General features: G+C 41.2%; 1 protein-coding gene across 1 annotated transcript; it reads right to left on the bottom strand.

The window, feature by feature from the left end:
- Positions 1–2,577: 2,577 nt before the first annotated feature.
- Psmd5 (proteasome 26S subunit, non-ATPase 5) lies at positions 2,578–23,428 on the bottom strand. The gene is made up of 10 exons (XM_055600766.1): positions 23,246–23,428; positions 19,273–19,417; positions 18,429–18,542; positions 17,960–18,088; positions 15,829–15,938; positions 13,737–13,879; positions 10,523–10,714; positions 8,921–9,030; positions 6,351–6,491; positions 2,578–4,033 (listed from the first exon to the last, which is right to left on the bottom strand). Exons 1-10 carry the CDS (start codon positions 23,416–23,418, stop codon positions 3,776–3,778), a joined length of 1,515 nt encoding a protein of 504 aa, XP_055456741.1. The 5' UTR covers positions 23,419–23,428; the 3' UTR covers positions 2,578–3,775.
- Between the last annotated feature and the right edge of the window lie 24 nt (positions 23,429–23,452).

The following is a 23,452-nucleotide window of genomic DNA, read 5'->3' as shown; positions in this document are numbered from 1 at the left end:
TCCTGGTTTTATGTCCTCTCAGAATATATCCAGAAGGGAGAGTTTCTGGACTGGTACCCGTGTGCCTAGGTCTAACGTCAACTTTTGAGGAACTGCCACATTGTTTTCCATGGTGGCTGCACCATGTTCCAGTGGTGTGCAAGGACTGCCTTTTTCTCCACATCCTCATTTATCTTTTGTCCTTGTTACACTAGCCTCTCCAATAGGGAGAAAGTGTTATCTCACTGTAGATCTAATTCACGTTTCCCTGAGAGCTAGTCATGGTATTTCTTCACGTACCTTGGCTATTTGTGGCTTTAGTTTTTGTGGATTCTTTTGAGATGTGGTCATGCTAGGTTGCCCAGGATGGTCGTGAATTCTGGGCCCACCTACCTTGGCCTCTAAATAGCTGGGACTAACCAATTGCATCTCTGTGCCTGGACATTTGTGTGTCTTCTTTTAAGATACGTCATTTGGTTTTTAACTGTTTTTTTTTTTTGTTGTTGTTGTTGTTATTGAATTCCACATACACACACTTATTTTTTCCTCTCATATATTATTAACCTCCTAGATGACAGGGTTATTTTCTCCTATTCTGCAGGTCTTTTCATTACTGTAGATTCTTTTTTTTCTAATTTATTTTAATTTTATATTCATTGGTGTTTTGCCTGCATTTATCTCTGAGACAATCAGGTCCTCTGGAACTGGAGTTACAGACAGGTGTGAGCTGTCATGTGAATGCTGGGACTCAAACCCAGGTCCTCTGCAAGAACAGCCAGTGCTGAGCCACCTCTCCAGCCATATCACTGTTGAGTCTGAATCTTTGCTATGCAGCTTCTTACTTTGACATGGTCTCGTCTGCATGTTTGTGCCTGTTTTATGAATCATATCAAAACACATCCACCCACATCAGTGCTGGCAAGCTTTCCTTAGTTTATTCTGGTAGTTTAACATTTCCAATGTAATGTTTATGGCTTTACTCTGTTGCGACATTTTTGTATGTGCTGTGGGTTGAATGTCTAATTTTTTTCTTTCCACGTGTAGATACTGTTTTTCCACCACAATTTACTAAGGAAAATATACTCTAGCGTTGTGTTCATGGCTTCTTGGCTATTGACCATAAACTTTTATATTTTATTTCTGAGCGTTGTGTGCTACTAATCCATGTATCTTCCCATGACAGGCCCATGATGTTTTGGAGTCATTTTGAAGTCATGTGATGTGATGCAGCCAACTTTTTTTTTTTTTTTTTTTTTTTTGCTTGATATAGTTAGGGATTTTTTTTGCATCCACATGATTTACAGTCTTTTTTCTATTTTGGTAAGAAGTGTCATTGGGATTTTGATAGATTCCTTAAATGTGAGAAATGATTCTCACTTCACAGTAAGAGCACTGGTGACAGCCCAGTGTGGTGGTGTGGGCCTGTAATCCCAGCACTCAGGGAGGCAGAGGCAGGCAGATTTTAGTTCAGTATCAGCCTGGTCTACAGAGTGAGCCTAGGACAGCCAAGGCTTCACAGAAAAACTATGTCTCAAAAAAAAAAAAACAAAAAACAAAAAAAACAAAAAACAAAACACACGAAGAGCACTGGTGACTCAGAGAAGCCAAAGTGACACAGTTTATGTTCTTGCAAAGTTGGGTGTCATTCTAGGATGACACATGACCCTTCCTTTTTGAATAATCAAGAGGGTGCAGTCTTACATGCCATCTGGATTTTACTTTCCCTCTGTAGCTCAAGATTGTCTTTCTCAACAAAACACGCATGTGGATTCACTTGTTTTAAATCCTTTTTTTTTTTTTTTTAAAGCTTATTAGGAACATGACACTGCAGGCAAGGTCGGGTGCAATTTTCTATTTCAAGCTTCTACCTGGTGTGTCTAGCTGAGCAAACTTTCAGGAATAGCCCAACTAGTAGAAACCAGCAGAGGTCTAGTATTTCCTGTTCACTTGCGGCTGGCTCAAGGCACCTTTGAAAATGAACCACCAGATTTTATTTCTAACAACATACTAAATGGAGATTAAGTACAGCATCTAGATAGCAGTGTGGACATTTAGTTCTGGACGGGCAGGAAGGAGCAAGACTTCGCTACGTGGCCCAGGTTGGTCTTGAAACTGTGATCCTCCTGCCTCAGTCTTCTAAGAGTTGGGATAACAGGTGTACATCACCATAACCCCAGCATCTGGACATTTATATCTTCCCTGAAGTTTGTAAAGTTTCCTAAGATAGTTTCTTTAAAGGAATTGGTCTATTTCACTATGGGACCTCCTATAATTTCAAGACTTGCTCTCATAATGCTGTCCTATAAGTCCCATAAATTGTCTTCAATCTTTCACTTATTTTATTTTTCTCTCCCCGAGCATACATTTTCCACTAGTCTGACTGAGTTAAGATTGTTTCTTTTTCTAGATAAATCCTAGAGGATTTCTTCATCTTTCTGAATCTTGAGGTTAAATAATTAAGTCAACATGACAGGATAGTGTTGGCAGGGTAGGGGGAATTACTATTTAATGAGCATGATTTTTAGTTTTGAAAAGTAAGACAGTTTTGGAAACAGACAGCAGTAAACACTGTACAACATCTACATACATAAGACCATAGAAAAGTACATTTACAATATTTTATTTCACCACATGAAATACATGTATATACATACATATTTATTTACCGCAATCAAAAGTTAACAGGAAGAAAAACAACATCATAAATTTCATTAAAGCAAAAGCCACATTGAATACTTCATGGCAGGAAATATCTGGCTATAGTATGGTTTGTGATATTGGCAGTAGAAAAATCTCAGTATGGAAAAAGACAAATGATGCAACTCGACCAGGATTCCAGTCACTTGAAAATCATGATACGGGAAGGGATGATTTGTCAATCTCACCGCAGCCTAAAAGACACTTCCTGGTTCTAAAGCATCACTGGCAAGCTCATGCAGAAACTTCTGGACAACAGATTTCATTTGTAGAAAGCTTTGCTGTTTAGAGAATACCGCTGGGAAACAGGCGAAGAATAATAATTTGTAAATCAATGAGATGGCATCTTAGTTTGTACATGATGCCTCCCTATTCTGATTCTGGACATGAGGAGTCACAGTATCTCTCTGATCCCCTCAAGAAAAGACGTTATGGATCTGAAAAGTTATCTTCCAAGCCCTCAATTTATTGATGACCCACCAATAAATAAAATGATAGTTAAGAAAACTTTCTGGCTAAGGCACTATCACATTCCCTTTCTTGTAACCACACCATCACAAAACTGATAAACAGCAAAAGTACCAGAGCCAAACAATTTTCAGAGATTTATTTTATTTTCAAAGGAAAAGTAAACAAGAAATCTTTTTAAAACTATTTATTCCTTGTATACAAATATTATAATTCAATGATTCCAAATGACTTATTTTTCAGAGACTACCCAAGATATTGAGGTGGAATCAGATAAGGAAAAATAAAAAGTGAAGAGAATTTAGAATCATTTTGGCTTCATTTTATTTTTAAATGAGGTCACGAGTTGATCGCATGGAAACTTTCTGAGAAAACAAACCTTTGACCTTGCAGCAAAGACTGTGGCAACCAGAAGACTTGGAAGAGCACTGAGCTCTCATAACCATGCCGCAGTTTTCTCTGCAGTCTAGCTGCCTGGTCCACATGGCACGGAAGCTGGAACACTGCTGATACTAAGGCTGTATTAAGACACTCCATGATAGCTCTGGGAAAGCAGGGACGTCCCTGCTTTCTGAAACCCAGATGGAATCATCTGGTTAAGTCATGGTCCTCTGTCTCACACGGAGAGAAATCAATCAGCTCCTTCTATTGCTGTCGTGGCAACAGGTTTCACATAGTAGGGACCTTCACTTAAGTAAGTTCTGAGCCTCAAATAATTTGAGTTCCCAAAGATTTCTGCAACTGTTTTGGAATTGGCAAGTGCTTTTACTAGTTCATATTTGGCATCCTTTGAAGCTTTGTCATGTTCCACAGACCGGTCCATCAAAAATTCCACAAAACCTGGACTGTTAAACATAAGTTTCTGAGCCCAACACTGGTTTGCAATAGCCTGAAATTGAAGGTAGAAAGAGAATACAATTCACCTGGGCCTTAAGAAGGTGAGTTCATGAGTGAATAACACAATACTCAAGAGACACACGTGGAGCACAAACCATAAAAGCATTTCCCTTTGTTCAAGGAAACAAGCTTCTCAGAAACATATTTTTACAACTCTATAAATGAGCTGGGTGAAGTGGCGCACACCTGAAACCCCAGCACTCAGGGAGGCAGAGGCAGGCAGATGGCCAGCCTGGTCTACAGAGGGAGCCCAGGGCAGCCAAGGCTACACTAGAGAATCCCTGTCTTGAAAAACCAATCAACCAACCAACCAACCAACTTTGTATACAAGGATGTTCACAACATAAAAGCTTTAGATGTCTAATAATGGGCCTAGCTAAGTAAATTATAATTCACTGAAACGACTTAAGACTTATTTTTAAGGAACACCTAACAGCACGAACAAATCTACCACGTGAAAGACGTAGAACAGTGGTTTTCAACCTTCCTAATGCTTCAGCCCTTTAGTACAGTTCTTCATGCTGTGGTGACCCCAACCATAAAATTATTTTTGTTGTTACTTCATAACTGTAATTTTGCTACTGTTATGAATTGCAATGCAAATGTTTTTGGAGAAAGAGATTGCCAACAGGGTAGCAACGCACAGACTGAAAACCCAACTTCTAGACACTAAAATACAGCAAAAATAAAGAGCGGAAAAAAAAAAAAAAAAAGACAACATTCCTTCAGGGATACTATTTTTCCCCCATTTTTTGAGACTCGGTTTCTCTGTGTAGCCCTGGTGTACTGAAACTCACTCTGTACACTAGGTTGGCATCAAACTCTGAGACCTGCTTGCTCCTGCCTCCCAAGTGCTGGGATTAAATAAGTATGCCACCACCTCAGGCAGAGAGACTCTTAAACTTGTACACAAGATAATCCTTTTGGAGAATGTTCACTGCAGTATCATTCCTAACAGAGTCATATGAATCTTCACTTGCGGGAAAATGACGCGTTGTGACTGGCCAATGGCATGTCAGTTTTCTAATGGCCTCTTTTAAACCAAAGTTTAGGAACACGCTCTGCACTGCATGCTGTAGATCCACCAGCACTGGCCTGTGAGCCCTGCATCCTCTACACTCGGCCTCCAGGACAGTCATCAGACTTGGGGACAAAAAAGCGAATGGGATTAGGCAGAGGTGATGAGCATACAGTAAGCACTTTCCTCTGGACTTAAACTTCCTATTTTTCAGTCTTTCTCAACTTTTAAAATGATGAGTCAGCAGCTTACATGTGTCACAAAAGCTCATTATTACAGTTAATAGGCTTGTAGCCTAGCTTCTTTCTCCCAAAATGCATTCTTCAGGCCAGCAGCATCTACCCCAGCAACTAACTCAGATATCAGGGAGCAGACAGAACTAACACCCTGTGACATCAATGCAGATGACTATTTCCAAGGTAAAGTACCCGAAGACACTTTGAAAGCTGTATTATTTTAGCCAGAAATTGGCAGTCTGTAAGATAACAGTAATACTACCCATGCTCTTCAAGATTTGCTTCAGGAAATCTTCCTCTCTCATTCCTCTCAGCGTGGTCTATGTGCTGCCTGGATCCTGTGATTAAGACTATTGATATGATCACGCTTAGCCAGGGGCCACTGGCACACTCAGTGTGTTAGGGCTAAGAAGGTAAACAGACACTTGGCTTAACAGCAGAAGGAAGGAGTCAATACACGTTTTCAACATAAGGCATGCAGTATAATGCTTACCTTAGCTACAGTTTTATAACCAACTTTATAACTATACTTATGGTCTGGCTCCCCAGGAAGTCTCAGAAAAGGCCCACCATCTAACAGGGTAGGGGGAAAAACTCGGTGTTTGTTGAATGAAAATATCACATATGAGAACCAATATCATTTAACTCCACTGTATAGACTTAGGTAAAGTGTTTTGGGGCTACCTCTTAAATAAATAACACATTCATAAATAAAACTGACAAAGAGTGTTGAGGTCAGAAAGCACAGCAAAGGTCAGAGATAAGAGACCGGCAGACTGGCATGACCTGGCACTAACGGCTGGAAGGGAACACAGGAAATAAGGCTCGGGGAAGAAACAAGCCAGAGGCCGAGCTGGGATTAATCTGTGACCCAATAGGAGCTTGTTCAAACCTCAGACAGTACAGAAGACCTTTTACAGACAGTATGTCTCCCTCAAGGGCCCTTGAAGTAGCAGGGGCAGAAAATGCTGTGTGTACACACAGTGGCTAGGTCATTCTCAGTGCTGTGTTGAGCCGACAGGCACAGAAGGATCTTTAGAGAAGAGAATACATACTGTGAACACTTTCAAGGCAGCGCAGTGTAGTTCTGGGAAGGGCTGGTTACTGATGCCACGGAAGAATTCCAGAGAGTCTCGAGATAAGGAAGAAAACCAGGACTCTGTCATCCTTAGGAAGTCATCAGTCTGCTGCTCAGGCTACAAGACAGAAAGGGAAATGCTCATGATAAGGTAACTACACCTGCAAAAAAGCAGGCAGCTGTAAGTTAAATAAATGGCATTCTGTGAGCCACCCTTGAAAACTCATCCAGTCCAGAAAATTTCCGTTTTTGTTGGAGGGGATGAAATAAACTCTAGGGGCCTGGGGTGGTGGCGGCGGGGGGACATACCTTTAATCACAGCACTCAGAGAGGCAGAGGCAGGCAGATTTCTATAAGTTCGAGGTCAGCCTGGTTTACAGAATGAGTTCTAGCACAGCCAGGGCTACACAGAGAAACCCTGTCTCAAAAAACCAAATGAAAAGAATCCCTAAGATTTTTCTAGTCCTATTACTCTGTGATTCTATTTTAGATTTAAAATATCAACAACTGAACTGTTCAGATGGCTCAGTGGGTAAAAGCCCTTGCTATGTAAGCCTGATGCCTGAGTTAACTCCCTGGGTCTTAGATAAAAGTAGAAGAGGACGGAAAGTTGTCCTCTGACCTCCACATCTGTACTATGAAATGTGTGCCCACATTTACACTTCTCCCGTATCCCCCCCCTTCTCTCATGCACAATACTAAATAAACCTTAGGAGGTGGGGAGTGGTTATGAGCATGCTAACCAACTAAAAAAGTCCCCGCCTCTAAGGGAATTTGAACCCTACATAAGTGGACAATGCTGTTCCAGAGGAAATGGGTTATTAAATAAAAATCTCAGTAACCCCCATAAGTTAATTGGGACATCCAGAGAGGCCTCCCCCCAATAAAACAGGCTATGTCCACTGCTCTTGGTTGCCCACTATAACTAAATGGCAACACTAATCTTGAAACACCCATACTTTGATTGCAAGACAGAGAAATCAATGACTAGGAAACTTCGTCTCAGCTGGCTAGCTTCCATAGTACCATAAAGTGGTACGAAGTGTTCCAGGGAGAAAGGACATCAGTGTTCTTCCCCAGTCCTGGACTGAATGCTGCAATTCTGACTTGCAATGAGAGATGTGCTGACTGTTGCAGAGCGCAATGACCGCTATGGGGAGAATCAACCTCCCCTGATTAGATCTGAGGCTGCTCCACAGGACAATTCATGCTTCTGTAAACCTTGCCAAAACACCATAGCTGGGGTCTGGAAAGATGACTTAGAGGTTAAGAGCACTGAATGCTCCTAAGGACCTAGTTTGATTTCCAACACCCACATGGAGGCTCACAACTACCTGTAATTCCAGTTCCAGAGGATCCAATGCCCTCTTCTGGCCTTTATGAGCATTGCACACAAGTGATGCACAGGAATATATCCAAGTAAACACGCATACACATAAAATAAAATAAAATAAAATAAAAATAAAATAAAATAAAATAATTAAAATAAAAAGGCCCATGGCTGAGGGAGTCACAGGTCTTAGAGGGAAATCTACAATTGCAGTTTTGCGAGCTGGTCCTGTTTATAGATTTGTGCAGCTTTCAGCCTTGGCTGGAGATGCTTCTTTTTTTCAGGGGGCAATGGTTACTGGGAAGTAGTGACTTAAATGCTCAGCCTAAAGTAAGACAAGTGTGTCAACCCCTGCTCTCCAAGGATCAGGGAACACTGCAGGAGAGGGCACAAAAAGAACGTAAGAGCTGGAAGATGGGGAGAAATGCCGTGTAATAGCATGTCAGCTACACTCATTAACTCCAGAAGCTGTCGTAACCGCACAAGTTTAAGCTAGCCAAAATTCCAATATGGCTAAGGAAGACCTACAGGCATTTGACAGCAGCCAGGGGAGGATCAGTCTTGGCAAGCGTGACCATGACCTCATACCCATGTGCATACCGGCAGCACTAACTGGACTTAATAGGAAGGAAGGGGGGAGGGAGAAAGGGAAGGAGGAAGAGAGGGAAGGAGGAAGGAAGGGGAAGAAAGGAGGAAGAAAGACAGTTATGAAGTTGGGAGGAGGGCATTGGAGTGGATACAGTCATAAATGTGTATACATGTATGAAACTCTTGAAGAATAAAAAATATCCCTAAAATTTTTTCATGCTGCTAGTCACATAGTGAAGGCTTATCCTCCCCACCTCCCCAATACAGGATTTCTCTGTGTAGCCTTGGCTGTCCTGGAACTTGCTTTGTATACCAGGCTGGCCTCAAACTCAGGGATCTGCCTGCCTCTGCCTTCTGAATGCTGGGATTAAAGGTGTTTGCCACCACTGCCCAGCTCTGTTGTTTTTTTGAGACAGGATTTCTCTATGTAGCCCTGGCTGGCCTGGAACTCAGATCCTTCTGCCTCTGCCTCCCTGAGGGCAGGGATTAAAGGTGTGTGCCACCAGGTTACCACCTTAACCAGAGTGAGAAGCACCCATGAGAACATTATACTAAACTGACTAGTGCAATTCTGACTGATCCTCATAAACATACCCCCCTGCCCTTCATTAATTTTTCTATCTACTTACTGATAAATACAGAAGAGAGGAAACTGCATCCAAGCATCTAACTTTCAGCTCTGTGGAGGCATTCTTTGCTTGATATCCTATTCTCACAAGGAGGTGCTCAAAGCGAGATCCTGTGAAGGATAGTGGTGACATTAACACAAAGCCTACCATTTGAATCATCTTAAACAGTTAATACTGTAAATACACTGCTATGCAACCATCACCATCCCCATCTCCAGAGATTCTCCAGCAACCCAGACTGAAACTCTGCACCCAGTAAAAAATCCACCCCCTCTCAGGCCTGGTATCCACTCTCTACTTTTTGTCTCTATGAATTTGACCTCCATATGTGCTTAAGATAATCTTGGCTGTAAAATCATGCAGTATCCATCTTCCATGCCTTGCTTTCTTCTTTTCCCAAAAGGCCTTCAAACTTCCTCTGTGCTATAGCTTGTGTCACAATTTCACACTTTTGATAAGTAAGATATCATATTCACTTATTCATCGATGGACACTGGGTTGTTTCCAATCATTTTGAGTAGACTAACACTGCTATGAATAGGAGTGCCCAGACACCTGCTTGAGCCCATGCTTTCCATATTGTTTTGTTTATACCTACAAGTTGAATTGCTGGCTCTTACGTTAATTCTATGTTTAGTATTTCTGTGCAATTTCCATACTGTCTTCCATAGCAATTATACCATTTCATACCATATTCTGGTCAGAAAACACAGTTCAGATGTTCTTCAACATCTGAACACTTCTGATATTAAAACAACAAAAAAGGGGCCATCCTAATGGGCGTGAACTGAAAAGGCAATTTATACTTTCACGCATTATGATTATCAACCTAAACCGCAAAATAAAGTGCACAACAGACCTGCAACACAGGTACATCCAATACAGCAGGGTAAAACAAGGGTGTAGAGGATGGATTCAAAGGCCCGGAAGAGCCTCCTAACTCCTGAGTTTCTGCTGCCTTACCAGAGAAGGACAATGGCTGCTCTATTGGGGCCGAGAAGAGTATGCCACAGGTGAAAGAACTTAGAAAATATATGAGACCTTGCAGTCACCGTAGTGTGCAGTGTACCAATTCTCAACTTACACTTCACAAGTGCTTCAAAACAGCACTGTGGTTTCTGTACTGAGATTTGTTGTGCAAGTATACACTCAAGGACATACCGTAAATGTATCTTTCTTAATATAAACTCTTGACATGAAATTTTCTTTTCTGACTCTACTCGTGCTTATGAAACATTCAAAACCCCGAAGAAGTTGCTGTTGTGCTAAATGAGGCAAGTGAGGCCTAGAAGTGATGTGAATGAAATTCATACAGTTTCTATCAGTGTGGAATGAGGACACAACATGGGCTATGCCATAAAAAGCAGCCTGGGATGATGTTAGCAGCACACACTGCGGTTCTTGTTGGCTATGACAAGGAGTAAAAGCCACAGCGTTTCAGGAGGAACCATGAGACTCTGAGAGATGAGTCATGTCAGGGATAAAGACTGCTGCCCATAGAATTAGCTTCTATAACAGTTAACCCACCTGATGGACCTGAACACAGAATCCTGGCCCAAAATGAAAACACACCTTGCAAAAGTCAAGACAAGTCATACCAACCTGTCTTCTGTAAAACCTGTTTTCCTTCAACATTGGATCCCAGGATTCCAACTGTGTCTACAGCTACACCAATCATGGTGGGATCCTGACTGTCCGCCATTTCAAACACTTTTTCCAGAAAAACAGGGTAGCGCTCACAGATCTGCTGAGGACTATCCATGACAGCCAGGTTTCCAAAAAACTTCACAAATCCTAAAGATATTTAAAAATACAGACGTTAGCAGAGGGATAAGACAGTACAAATGGGGCCTATGTTTTCCCAGGAACATTAATAAACCGTAGGCCAGGAGGAAGAGACAAGCACTGTGCTGCCTACAGGAGAGCCAGTAAGGAAACCGAAAGACTCCTAAGATGTGGGATTCTGACAGCAAAGACCCCAAGGTGTCAATAGAGCTTGGGAGGAGAGGTGGAGGAACATCTCTGAGTTTCAAGCCAGCCACGTTATACACTGATTTATAGCCAGGGACGGAGAGAATGGAATGAAGGGGACAGAGAGAAGAAGAGGGACTGAGAGAGGGAAGTAAGAAGGGAGGAAAAGAAAGAGGGAGGAGAGGGGGGAGATGAAGAGGTAGAAAGAGAAACGTACACGGATGGATACCAATGACAGGAAGGCAAGCTTGAAGAACTCACTGGCAGAAACTGTTAAGCAGGTATGTTCATTAATGAAACACAGCAGACTACCTCAAGGAGTATAAACTTCCAGCTACTACAAGTGTTCGAGAAAGACTAATCAACCTGTCCTGGAATGAAATGGGCGGAGTGACTCCTACCTTAAAGGCTACATGGATCTGGAACACGATAAATGTCATTATCAGTATTTTGATTTACTTCTGTTTGTTTTTCAAGACAGGGTTTCTCTTGAGTTCTCTGCCTGCCTCTCCCTCCCAAGTGCGTGGGGCTACCATGTCTGGTTCTCACTGAACTTTTGAAGAAAACTATCAACTGCTCTGAAGAGCGCCCATGTTTTCATAACATCAGTCAATAGTGCAACTGTCCCTGGCACAGCAGATTCCACCTCATTAAAGGGCTCCCAGCGTCTTTTTGTTTAAACTAACTTTTAAGACTAACAAGTAAAAAACTGTACACAGCCATTATATATAGATATATATATCATGCCTGGAAATATATCTGTACTGTGTAATGGACAAATTAAGCAAATCAACATATGTATTATTTTTTTTTTCTGTTTGGAGTGAAAACACAATTTATTCTAAGAAAACTTAAGGACACAATACACTGTTAACAGTTATCACGTTGTACCTCTTTCTGGTGCTTTGACTATTCTAACATCTACACAAATAACCCTAACACTTCCTATGATCACTAACATTTTCCTGAGTTCAGCTTTTTTTAAATTATACTTGTAAAGAAGATCGTACGGCACTCAATTAATTCACTGTGTTCTTCAGGTTCAGCCAGTGTGCAAATGACAAGATCTCTTTATTTTTGAGGCTGAGTAGCTTCCCACTGTGCTATAGTTTACATTATCTGTGCATCCACTGAGACATGTCTGGTCGATCCCAGATCTTGCTCACTGAAAACGCTGCAGTGAATGTGGGAGGACAGACAGCCTTGCAGCACACTGGTTTCATTTCCTTTGGCCACATATCCAAAAGGGATCCAGATCATAGTCTGTCTTAAAGACCTTCCGGTTTTCCACGATTGCACTAATTTACTTTCTCATCAACAATACACTTTTCTGTTCCATACACTCACCTCTCGCAGCCTTGGCTGTCCTGGGTTTGCTTTGTAGACCACACTGGCCTCAAACTCAAGGAGACTGCCGCCTCTGCTGGGATTAAAGGCGTGCACCACCACACCCAGCTCACCTTTTGGCTTTCTGATACAGATCATTCTAACAGGTGTGAAATGAGTGTCCTCAGTGGTTTAAATTTGCTTGTCCAGCACTGCAGATGTCTTTCCATTTACTATCGGGCAGCTATAGAATGTCTTTTGTGTAATTCAAGTCCTTTGCTTTTTAAACTGGTTTGTTTAAACCTTTTAAACTGGGTTGTTTTCTTGATACTAATTTGTTTGCTTACCTTATATTCTGGACTTGGACTCTTCCCTAGACACTGTTTATAAACATTCTTCTAATTCCAGATTGCTTCTTCACTCCGGTGATTGTTCCTTACCTGAGCAGATGCCTTTCTGTCTAATGCAATTATATTTGTTTCTTTTTCCTTGCCTGTGCTTTGAGTAGCAGCATATTCACAATCACCTTGGTCCAGACTAAAGTCTGAAGCTTTCCCCAGTATGTTCTCTTCCAGCAGCTTCAGTTTCACATCTTACATTTCAGTCCCTAATCACACTGTGTTGAATTTTATGACGTGATGGTCTACTTTCATTCCTCATACAGTTTTATCTTTCAGCATCATTTCCTAAAAATAATGTGCTTTCCACTGTATGTTTTGGGCATGGATTGTGTGTGTGTGTGTGTGTATATATATATATATGAGTCCTCGGTTCTGTCCTATTAGTCTGTGTGTCTTTCTGGGAATAAGATGGTGACCTAATCACCAACTATTCTCTTTTTTCAGATGCTATCACGATGACAGCGTTTCCCTGAGCTCTCTGTTGGAAGCTCATTGTTAGAAGGCTACCAATCAACAGTATGCTGCTGATGATTCTGCAAACTTCACTGGATTCATTTCTTAGCTCTGGCAGTTTTTTTTGGTGGAGTCTATGAAGTATTTTGCATGTAAGACCACACTGTCTACACACCTACAAACAGGAACAATTTCATGTCTTCCTTGTAGATTTAGAAGACTTTTGTTTTTTCTCTTACCAGCGTGTTCTAGGGTTCCCCATACTACACTGAACAGAAGTGGTAAGAGAGACCCTGCTCCTGATCAAAGGAAAGGCTTTCAACTTCTCACACTTGAGCACATCATCAGCTGTGGGGTTGTCACTCATGGCCTGTCCTATGTTAAAATGCATCTCTTTTACAACTAATTAATTGCACTGTTGAAGTAAAAGAATGGTGAATTTTTATCAAATACATTTGGTACTGCTGGTATGTTTTCTGTCCTTCACGTTAGTAATCTGGTATATTTATTGACTTGGATTCAGGAAATCACTCAGTCGTGACCCATGATCCTTTCGCTGTACCGCTGATAGTGGCTACAGCTGTCTTGTAAAGGAAGCATGGAGGAGAGTAATCCCTACCCTTCAGGAACCACTGTAACTCAGCCATCGGAACAGCTGCTCTCACCTGGCAGATAGAAGCCAGAGAAAGGGTCCGACTCTGCTCCAACAAGTATATTGGAGATCTGGTCAACGACTCCTTCTTGAGCAAGGTATTGTCGGCCATGATGGGTATATGCTAGTGATGTCACCATTTCTATACAGGTGGCTCTAAAGTCAAAAAGGACAAAAATGAAGAGCATTTTAATATTGCTTTCACATGGGTTATATCTTATTTCTTTTTACCAAATCTGAAAGGCCCATAGTCCTGGCTCTCTCTTCAAATACAAGAACATGGTTTTCCTAGCTTACTTGGAATCACCGATTAAGGTGGAGTTGGAGAGGCCTGGCCTGACTGGAGACCCAATACTATTTCTATAACATAGTTGTATCCTAAGAGATTTTTTAAAATGTTTTATTTTAAAGTAACAAATAGATACAAAAAGTAGTAGGAGTTACCATGCAGTCATAACTCTATTTTTAGAATTATCACATTTATTTTAATCTTATTTTCCATTAAACTATTTTAAAGAAAGCTTGCCATCTTGCCATTTACCCACACACATCTGTAAAAGCAGCAACACTGCTTCACACAGAAACGCCACTACCACACATTAGTAAGCCTTCAGCACCACCTGGCACTCAGCTCCGATATATAACGTGTTTAGCTGAGGCTAAGCTTAGCACCTGACCTCCGTCCTTGTTCATTTGATTAAGATAGGAAAGTGCAGGAACAGGTGGTGGTGCACGCCTTTAATCCCAGTACTGAGTGGGAGAGAGGAAGAGGCAGACAGATCTCCGGGAGTTTGAAGCCAGCCTGTTCTAGAGTATACTGAGTTCCTGGATAGCCAATGCTACATAGTAAGGGCTGGAAAGATGGCTCAGAGGTTAAGAACACTGGCTGCTCTTCCAAAGGTCCCGAGTTCAATTCCCATCAAGCACATGGTGGCTCACAACACTCTATAGTGAGATCTGGTGCCCTCTCCTGGTGCACAGGCACATATGTGGGCACAACACTGTATACATAATAAATATTAAAAAAAAAAGCCCAAACAAACATATACACAAACGAAAACAACTAGTGTATGTGTAACAATCAGTTATACATACAGATTTAACAAATCCAGTCATAGTACAAAAGATACAACCAGAAAGTCATTTAATACCAGAAATACCTATACACAGAGATGGCAATTATAAATGCTATTATAACAGCAAAGCACTTAGACTAAGTGCTCAGCAGTGAGAATGTAGCTAAATATAGTAAACACTGGGCAATATTAAGGGGACAACAGGAGCTCTAAGAGACACAGCTAACAGTCATCAAGGACCCTTGTCAGTCGTTATATTGGTCTCTTCTTTATAAGACTGTTATTCTTAGCAACAAAAAAACTGCGGTCATTAGACACGGTGGCACAGGGTTGTAATTTCAAACTACTCAATACGCTGAGGCAGGAGGATTACAAGTTCAAGACTTACCTGGATTACATATGGGCTCAAGGCCAGCTTGGGTAGCTGGGTGAGACCCTATCACAAAAAAAAGTAAACGGGGTAGGGACATAGCTCAGTGGTACAGTGATTGCCTGACATGCATAAGACCTGAGTTCAATCCCTCGTGTTTCGGTAAATGAGAAACTGAGGTACAGAAATGCTACAGTCATCTGTCCAAGGTCAAACAGTTAACAGGTTTAAGAGCTATGAAGCTCAAGTCTTTGTTCTTTTAAAAATACTGTATTTCTTCTATCATGTCACAGTGCTTCTGCTTGATAATACCACTTGATAAGATGTTAAGTTATTAAAAATGGCAGATATCAAAGTGATTCACAACAATTTAAGTTACATATATAGAAACACATTAATCAAATAGCACACTTGCCTGGGGACAGGGGAAGTGTTCATTTGAAAATAGCTAAAACATCTTGCAGGGTTTTACCAAACTCAACATATTGTCATGATAAAACAAGCAATTTCCTAAAATGCTTCCTGAAAAATAACAGCAGAACTGAGATTGTAAGCTGTGTACAGTCTCCAACAGCACAGAAAACCACACTAAGTCCCACAATTGCTTCCTGCCCTCCAACAAAGGCATTTCACTCAAAGAATTCTCCCCACATACACACCTGACCAGCACATCCTCACCCGTCAGCTCTTTCAGGAGCTGGGCCACCAATCCACTTGTGGCACAGTAGTTTAAAGACTCTGAAGACACAGAAGAGATCTCTATAATTAGCTGAGAGAACAGAAACAAAAAAGGTCAGAACAGGTCCAAATCTGTTAGATGCCATTTACATTAAATGCAGAACTATGTACTATATATAAATATATATATATAATTGAATTTTTGTTTGTTTTGTTTTTTGAAACGGTTTCTCTGTGTAGCGTTGGTTGTCCTGAATTTGCCCAGCATAATTGAGCTCTTAACAAGTCATGCTTTGTTTCTAGGAAAACTTCATTGAATATAAAACATATTACTCTGGTGGAGAAGTATTCCGTCGGATCTAGGTGAATGTATACCTTCCACCAAAAAAGCACTAGTCAGGACATAAAAGCCTGCACTAGCAACAAACATAAGAACAATTCCTTCAAAGTGTTACAGCCCTCCTCCCGTAGTAGAGGACTTCCCTACGATGTGCAAGGCCCGTAACTATCTACCACAGAACAAAACAAACAACAAAAACATATCCAAGTATCTGTCACATCTTCATTTGACAAGGATGTCCTGAAAGACAGAGGATACTGAACGGTTTTAAACAGAGAAGTAGTACAATCAGAAATATTTGTTTTTTTTACATCTTCATTTAGTTATTTATTTTGTGGAGGAAGGTTCCTGTATGAAGGAGGTAGGAGCAGAAAACAACTTGTGAGAGTTGGTTACTCCTTCTACCGTAAGTGTTCTGAGGATCAAATTCAGGTCATCAGGCTTGGCAGCAAGTTCCTTCACTTATCAGGCTGTTTCACTGGCCTAATGATCATTCTTACATATGATACAAACATCATGCTGTACATGACAAATGCACACGATTTGATGTATCATTTAAGATATAAATTTAGGGAAATAATACTGATTACATTTAAGAGAAACTAAGGATGGTAAAAATGAAGAAAAATTTGGATGCAAATACAGTAGAAAGTGACAGTGCTGAGTTGGCCTAGGGTGGTAGTAGCTATGCCAGCAAGGAGCCATACACATACAACTTCAAGAAAGCAGATGGGATGGAAACACAATGAGGAGGAGCCTCTGTAAAGAGAGAGCTCAAGGCCTAGGACCCAGCACAGAGTGAACAGACAGATGATCAGCAATTTAGCTTGAGCATGCATGTGGGGCAACAGTAAAAATGCAGTTAGTTATGTGGGCTGGAGAGATGGCTCAGCTGTGAAGAGCACTGTTTGCCCTTCTAAAGGTCCTGAGTTCAATTCCCAGCAACCATATGGTGGCTCACAACCATCTATAATGAAATCTGGTACCTTCTTCTGGTATGCAGGCACACATGCAGGCGGAGTACTGTGTAAATAATAAATAAACAAATCTTCAAAACAAACCACCACCAGGTGCAGCATTGGATGCACGTTTTTCAAATCATCCAATGCTGGTAGGCAAAGACAGGCAGATCTCTGAAGCTCACCAGCAGGCAGCTTAGTCTAATCAGTGGATTCCAGGCCAATGAGACCCTGTCTCAATAGCAAGGTAGACCTGAGGAATGACAGAGACTGACCTCTGGCCTACACACACACACATCTAAAGTGTAAACACACAAATGAAGTTAATGACAGTGTGTGTAAGGTTTCTAGCAGTGTTCAAGAAAAAAACTGGTAGAAATAAGAGCCATTTCTTACTCCTAATAGTACATTTTGTTCAGTCTTGTTTCAATGGTGTCTTGTCAAGCGAAATACTTTGGATCTGTGTGTGACTGCTTCAGGTATCAGGCTGTGAACGCACCCCTTTATCTTTTTGTTTGTTTTGGTCAAGACAGGATTTCTCTGTGTATCCTTGACTATCCTGGGCTCACTTTAGACCAGGCTCACCTTGAACTCAAAGAACTCTGCCTGCCTCTGCCTCCTTGAGTGCTGGGATTACAGGCGTGTGCCACCACACCTGGCTTATGCACCCCTATCTTGTGAACACCATATTATATAGGATCTGACACAGATTATGTACTCAATAAATGGATATAAGCATGCCATCTTGCCTTTCTTTATAAATTTACTACAACATTGTTTTGAAAGCATTGGGAAGTGTGCTTTTAGTCTTACCTCATATACCCTGTATCTAACGATGTCATTCATTTTCATTACGTTTTTCAAATCATCCAGCAAATTACTTTCAAATAAAGCTTCCAGTCCAGCCTGGGTTAGTGATATTCTTGACAGCGATTTAATAGCCTTATACAGAAAGAAAATATTTCTTGTCAAAGTACAGAATGTTTATATTTACTTCCTAAGCCTGATGTGAAAATTAGTACATGAATACTCTAATCCAACAGTTACTCACATTTTTTAAGGTATTGCTATTTATAACTGGAAGACACTGAGCAACCAAACATAAGTGTGACAGATGATACAGGCATGTCTAAGGGGATCACTGTTGTATATCTGGCTCCATCTACAAAGGCTGAAGATTCATTTCTCACTTAGTCCTACAAGCCACACACTAAACCTCTCTATGGTCTGTAGGACACCAATGTGTCTCTGCACAGTTGGCTGAGAGTTCTAGTCAACTCACCGCTTTAGCAACAGATAAATTCTCTCCACCAATGCAATAAACAATCTGTTTCAACAGTTCAGCGTTATTCAGAATCTCAGTAACAGCTTCAGAATTTTCAACAATTCTTCCAATCTGGGGGAAAAAAAGCAGAGACATTCTTCCCAAGTAGAACATATGGACACAGGATAGTCAAAGTTTTCTAGTCTGTAATAATTTTTACAAGTAGCTATTACAGCTATTACACAAATTACTACAAATAAATAGTGGGTAAACAGTGGAGACAGGTGAGCCAAGACAGTATGAATCCTAGTATGTCAATTTTCAGTTGCACAAATCTTGGATAAATTACTTTCTTTGAGCTTAATTTTTTCCTTAGCACAACAGGAATACAATTTTTAATTCTACGGCAGTAAGAAGATTAAATGAAGATGAGGCAAAGTGCCTGCTACAGTCTCTGGCAGACATATGGGCAATGAATAAATACCACCCTGCCCGCCCCAAACTGAATACACACTTTAGAGAAGAAAAGAGAGAGCCATGACTGTCTACTGAGTAGCCTACTGCCAATGTCTATCATTCCTTCATGACCCTAGCAGCACTTCACACAGCTGCTAAGATACCCTGCTGCCAGGATCAGAGCTACTGTCTTACTGAAGTTTACACTTAGTACATGCTTCTTTGATACAATATAACACAGCAAAGTAACTTTTAAACACCTAAAAACCATTTTCTACATAGGAGGTCCTTAAAGGTTTGTTTTGTTAACAGCAATCATGACACCTGGCATGTCCGAGGACTTGAGTGAGTGTCTGACAAGTGAATGAGTGAGGTGCTTCTGGCATTTACTACTAAAGTTCCATACCTGGGACAGAGTGAGGGTTTTTACAGAGTCATCAGGGTGAGTCAGTCCTTTCTGTAGGTCAAACCTGAGGTTCCTGGCCAAGTGAACCGGCTCTGCAGCTTGGAGCAACCTCTCCAGAATGGATACACACAAATCAGTCTGTTCCCTAAAGGAGACACCACAGATATTATTCATACCATGTCACACTGGAGACAACCTAACACCTAAAGCTTGGCTCAATGACAATTTCCTTCAGAAGATTTTCTTTAAAGTAGCAGTTTCTAGTCACTCATTAGACATTTAGTATGTATCTATTATTTTCAATGCCTGTGTTGGGGCTACAGAGACACATATGATCTATTGTTTAGCTTCAGAAAGCTCATTCTAAGAGAAGACACAGACACATACACAGACAAATTACAGGAATAGAAACTGTGAGAGGTTAAAAATAAGTTTGTAAGATATGGATAAGGCTTCCAGGAGCAATAACCCTGAACTAAGTTTTTTGAATGAAAAAAACGGGAATGAATGATTTAGAAGGGTGTTTCAAGCAGAGGAAGTAGCAGCATACAAGAACATACTTAGAAATAAGATACTGTATTAATACTTCAAAGGAACCACATGGAGCATGTCATGATTGGGGTCCTAACTGAAGAGGGGTAGAGAGATGGCGAAAGGGCAAGATGAATGGTAAGAAACAGAACTAAAAATGTACAGAAGCCAGATGCTGAGAATCTCTTACGCTATTCTTGAAATGTAGGCTTTTCCAGAGAAGCAATGCCAAGTGATGAAGTGTCTTTAAGCAGAGAATTGACACAATGACATTTAGCCTACACAAGTATCTTGGGAGCTGGGTTTGTAAACTCAGCAGTAGAACACACTCACTTAATATGTACAAAGTCCTAGATCCAATTCCTAAGGCCAAGAAGACAGAAGGAACAAAATGACTACATGAAGGAAAAAAGGTCACTCTGCAGCACATCAGAGGAAGAATTTTCAAGTAGAAGGCAGCTAACGGATGTGGGAGGTGATGAGAAAGTGAATAAGAGAAGCAGCAGCAAAGATGGAGAAGAGGGAAAACTTATGAAAGCTACTAGAGAGGTAAACCAATCCCAACTTGTTGATTATCAGCTGTAGGTACGGATCTTGCTCCAAGAACAATTTACTTGTCTCTTAATAGGCAATGTAAGCAAATGTGCTAATCTATGTCTGATGCCAGTACACAATTAAACTGCCCTAACTGTCCAAATTTTGACAAGAATACAAGTCAAAAGCCTTAAAGAAGGAACACACTTGGGCTGGGGAGATCCCTCAGTGAGTGAAGCACTTGCCATGTAAGTGTGAAGACCTGAGGTCAGATCCCTAGCTTAGAATCTCAGTTGGGATCCCCGGAACCCACACAAACTGGATGACTCAGTCAACAGTGAGTCAGTGAACAGACTTGCTATGCGAAGCCTGATGACTCGCAGAATCCATGGGAAAAGCTGGGTATAGTATTATGTAAGCAAGGAGCATGCCTTTAATCCCAGCACTCAGGAGGCAGAGGCAGGTGCTCTGAGTTCAAGGCAAGCCTGGTCTACAGAGTGAGTTCTAGGATAGCCAGGACTACACAGGGAAACCCCATTCCCAAAAACCTAAACAAACAAACAGTATCATGTGTCTGACAGGAGAATCAGCAAGATGCACATGAGTCAGCTAGCTTGGAGCAGTGGTTCTCAACCTGTGAGTCATGACTCCTTTGCCAGGTAGAGTGACCCTTTCACAGTGGTTGCCTAAGACCATCAGAAAATAGATATTTACATTATGAGTCACAACAGCAGCAAAACTACAGTTATGAAACAGCAAGAAAAATAATTTTATGATTAGTGGTCACTACAACATAAGGAACTGTATTAAAAAGTCGCAACATTAGGAAGATTGAGAACCACTGGCCAGGTCCTGCTTCAACAAGTTGGAAGGTGAGAATGGACTCCCTGAAGTTGTACACACACGTGTATACATACACATGCACACTCATGCATGTGCGTGCACACACACGCACGAGCACACACGCGCGCGCGCACACACACACACACACACACACACACACACACACACACGCATTTTAAAAAGCAGTGTATAAACTGCAGGTCCTATGTGACCCTTAGCTGCCAAACAAGCTAAAGGTAGTAAGTCATTCTTGTTTGACTTCTATGTTGCATAGTAATCTTAGGGGCTAATTTCCCTCACAAAAAGTGTCAAGATTACACACTTACATCAACAAAATCAGAACCTGAATCAGCATAATCTCTTACCTGGGCTAGCCAAGATAACAGCATTTAATGTGGAAACACAATACTATCCAGAGAAGAATCACCCCCACAAATTGTAACTGACACATAGCATATATCCAGCTCTAAATTTCTATTAAACTGTTCCCTAGAATACTACCCCCAAACACAGCAAACTGTCTTTTCCATCTACTTTATTCTCAAACTTACCAACTTCAGTTCCTGTGCCAATCTGCAGTATGACCTTTCAAAATCTTTTCACTTTCAATATGAAAAGCTGGCTAGGAGTGGTATGAGCCCTTCAAGATAGCCTGAGCTACATACTGATTTTGAGACCAGCTCTATATAGCAAGATCCTCTCTCAAAACAAAGAAAACAGCCAAAACAAAATAACAACAAAAAATTGGACCAGGTACCCTCTTTAAAGGCTGTAAGCCTCATCTTGTATTTAGCATGTATTTTATGTATTGCACTTCAGAGATGCAGAGATGAGCAAATACCACTATTGTCTTCAGAGATCTTACAAACCACAAAGACACACACAGAACTATAACAAAAGAACCATGTCCCGTGTCCAGAATCAAGATGTCTGAGGAACAGCCATTTGTAGCTGGACTGAAGAGAAAGGCTTTTTGGAGGGATGGCACTTCAGCTGGGCCCTCACAGAATACAGACCACAGAAGAGGTGTGATCAGTTAGTAGGAACAGTTTGAATGAAGAAAATGCAAGTCATGCTCCGGGAACGTTAGTGGTGGACTGGAGGCACTCAGTGGAGTAAATGAAAAACATCAGACTGGAAAAGCAGACTGGAAATATACCAGGAAAGGCCCAAATACCAAACTATACAGTCATGATTTCACACTGTAGGCAAGGATAACCAGGGACAGGACAGGCCACTGACCTGAGACATTAACCCAGGGTAGGGTGAAAAAGGGAAAATAACCATTAAAATAATTGCTAAAACCAACTCAACACATCGAGCAAGAGGATGAGAATGAGAACATATAGGATAAGAGAGGAAAGAAAGCACTCTGAAAGCATTCAGTGTTCATCAAAAAGTTCATCATCTTCTCAAATTAAAAGTGATTTAAATTCTGGCTCATATTTAAAAAAAAATTCCATTAAATGATCAAATTGCCAGGTACAAGAAGTTTTAAATTTAATACTATATAGATGCATATTAAATTAAAAGTTGCTACCCTAACATTTTAACTCTAGTTGCAACATTAATTATTTTTACAGATAATCCTGGGTTATGCAATTTACTCTCGCACGTAGTGGGTATATAATGGATTAATTTGCACATATTGGGATCCTAAGCTTTACAATTTCTTTTTTTTGTCATTCAACATTTTCATATTCCCATACACAGATCGACCTAAAAAATTTTAAACAGTTGCACAAATGTTACGCAGTTATAATTTATGTCCTTAATGTGGTTGTTTCTAGTTTAAATGTTTCCTGTCTCACAAATCTGTTATGGCTACCCCTCTGTATACAGTATATTTTAATTCAAGTATACAAGCATTCGTACACTGGATGCTGAAATTAAAAGGCATGCGGTGAATCCCGCCAAATGCCAGCAGAAGACCCCTTCTAAAGAGGTGAGCCGTCGAGACCTGGCCAACACACAGTTGTGAAAATTTTCAAGTTGGACAGCCTTGAGTTTTCTCGAAAAACCACTGCTGCCGTCCCTACCCACCCAAGCCCCGGGGTTCTCTCACCGATTGTTCTGGTTAAGCAAGGAGAACAGAGGGCCGAGGCGTAACTCCGCCGCCTGCTCGCGAAGCTCGTGGAGTGGCACAGTCTGCACCACGGACTGCAGGGCACGCAGTTCCTCCAGCGGCGCCTCGAGCCGCGCCACCTCCCTCAGGAGAACGACAACCTGAGCCGCCATCTTGCCGGGTCCGGTCTGCCCGCCCACTTACTAC

This window comes from Psammomys obesus, unplaced genomic scaffold (assembly GCF_907164565.1).
Source record: "Psammomys obesus unplaced genomic scaffold, mPsaObe1.curated_primary_1811, whole genome shotgun sequence".
Lineage (NCBI taxonomy): Eukaryota > Metazoa > Chordata > Mammalia > Rodentia > Muridae > Psammomys > Psammomys obesus.
Note: the sequence above shows the minus strand (reverse complement) of the source record. Positions and strands in the feature narration are given on the sequence as shown.

Coding starts and splice junctions, on each gene's coding strand:
- Psmd5 (XM_055600766.1), bottom strand. CDS start 23,418: ATGGCGGCTCAGGTTGTCGTTCTCCTGAGGGAGGTGGCGCGGCTCGAG. Junction 10,715..13,736: donor CTCTGGCTTCTATCTGCCAG/GTGAGAGCAGCT, acceptor AAATATCTTTAG/GATTTGTGAAGTTTTTTGGA. Junction 4,034..6,350: donor CTGCCTTGAAAGTGTTCACA/GTATGTATTCTC, acceptor CTTCAATTTCAG/GCTATTGCAAACCAGTGTTG.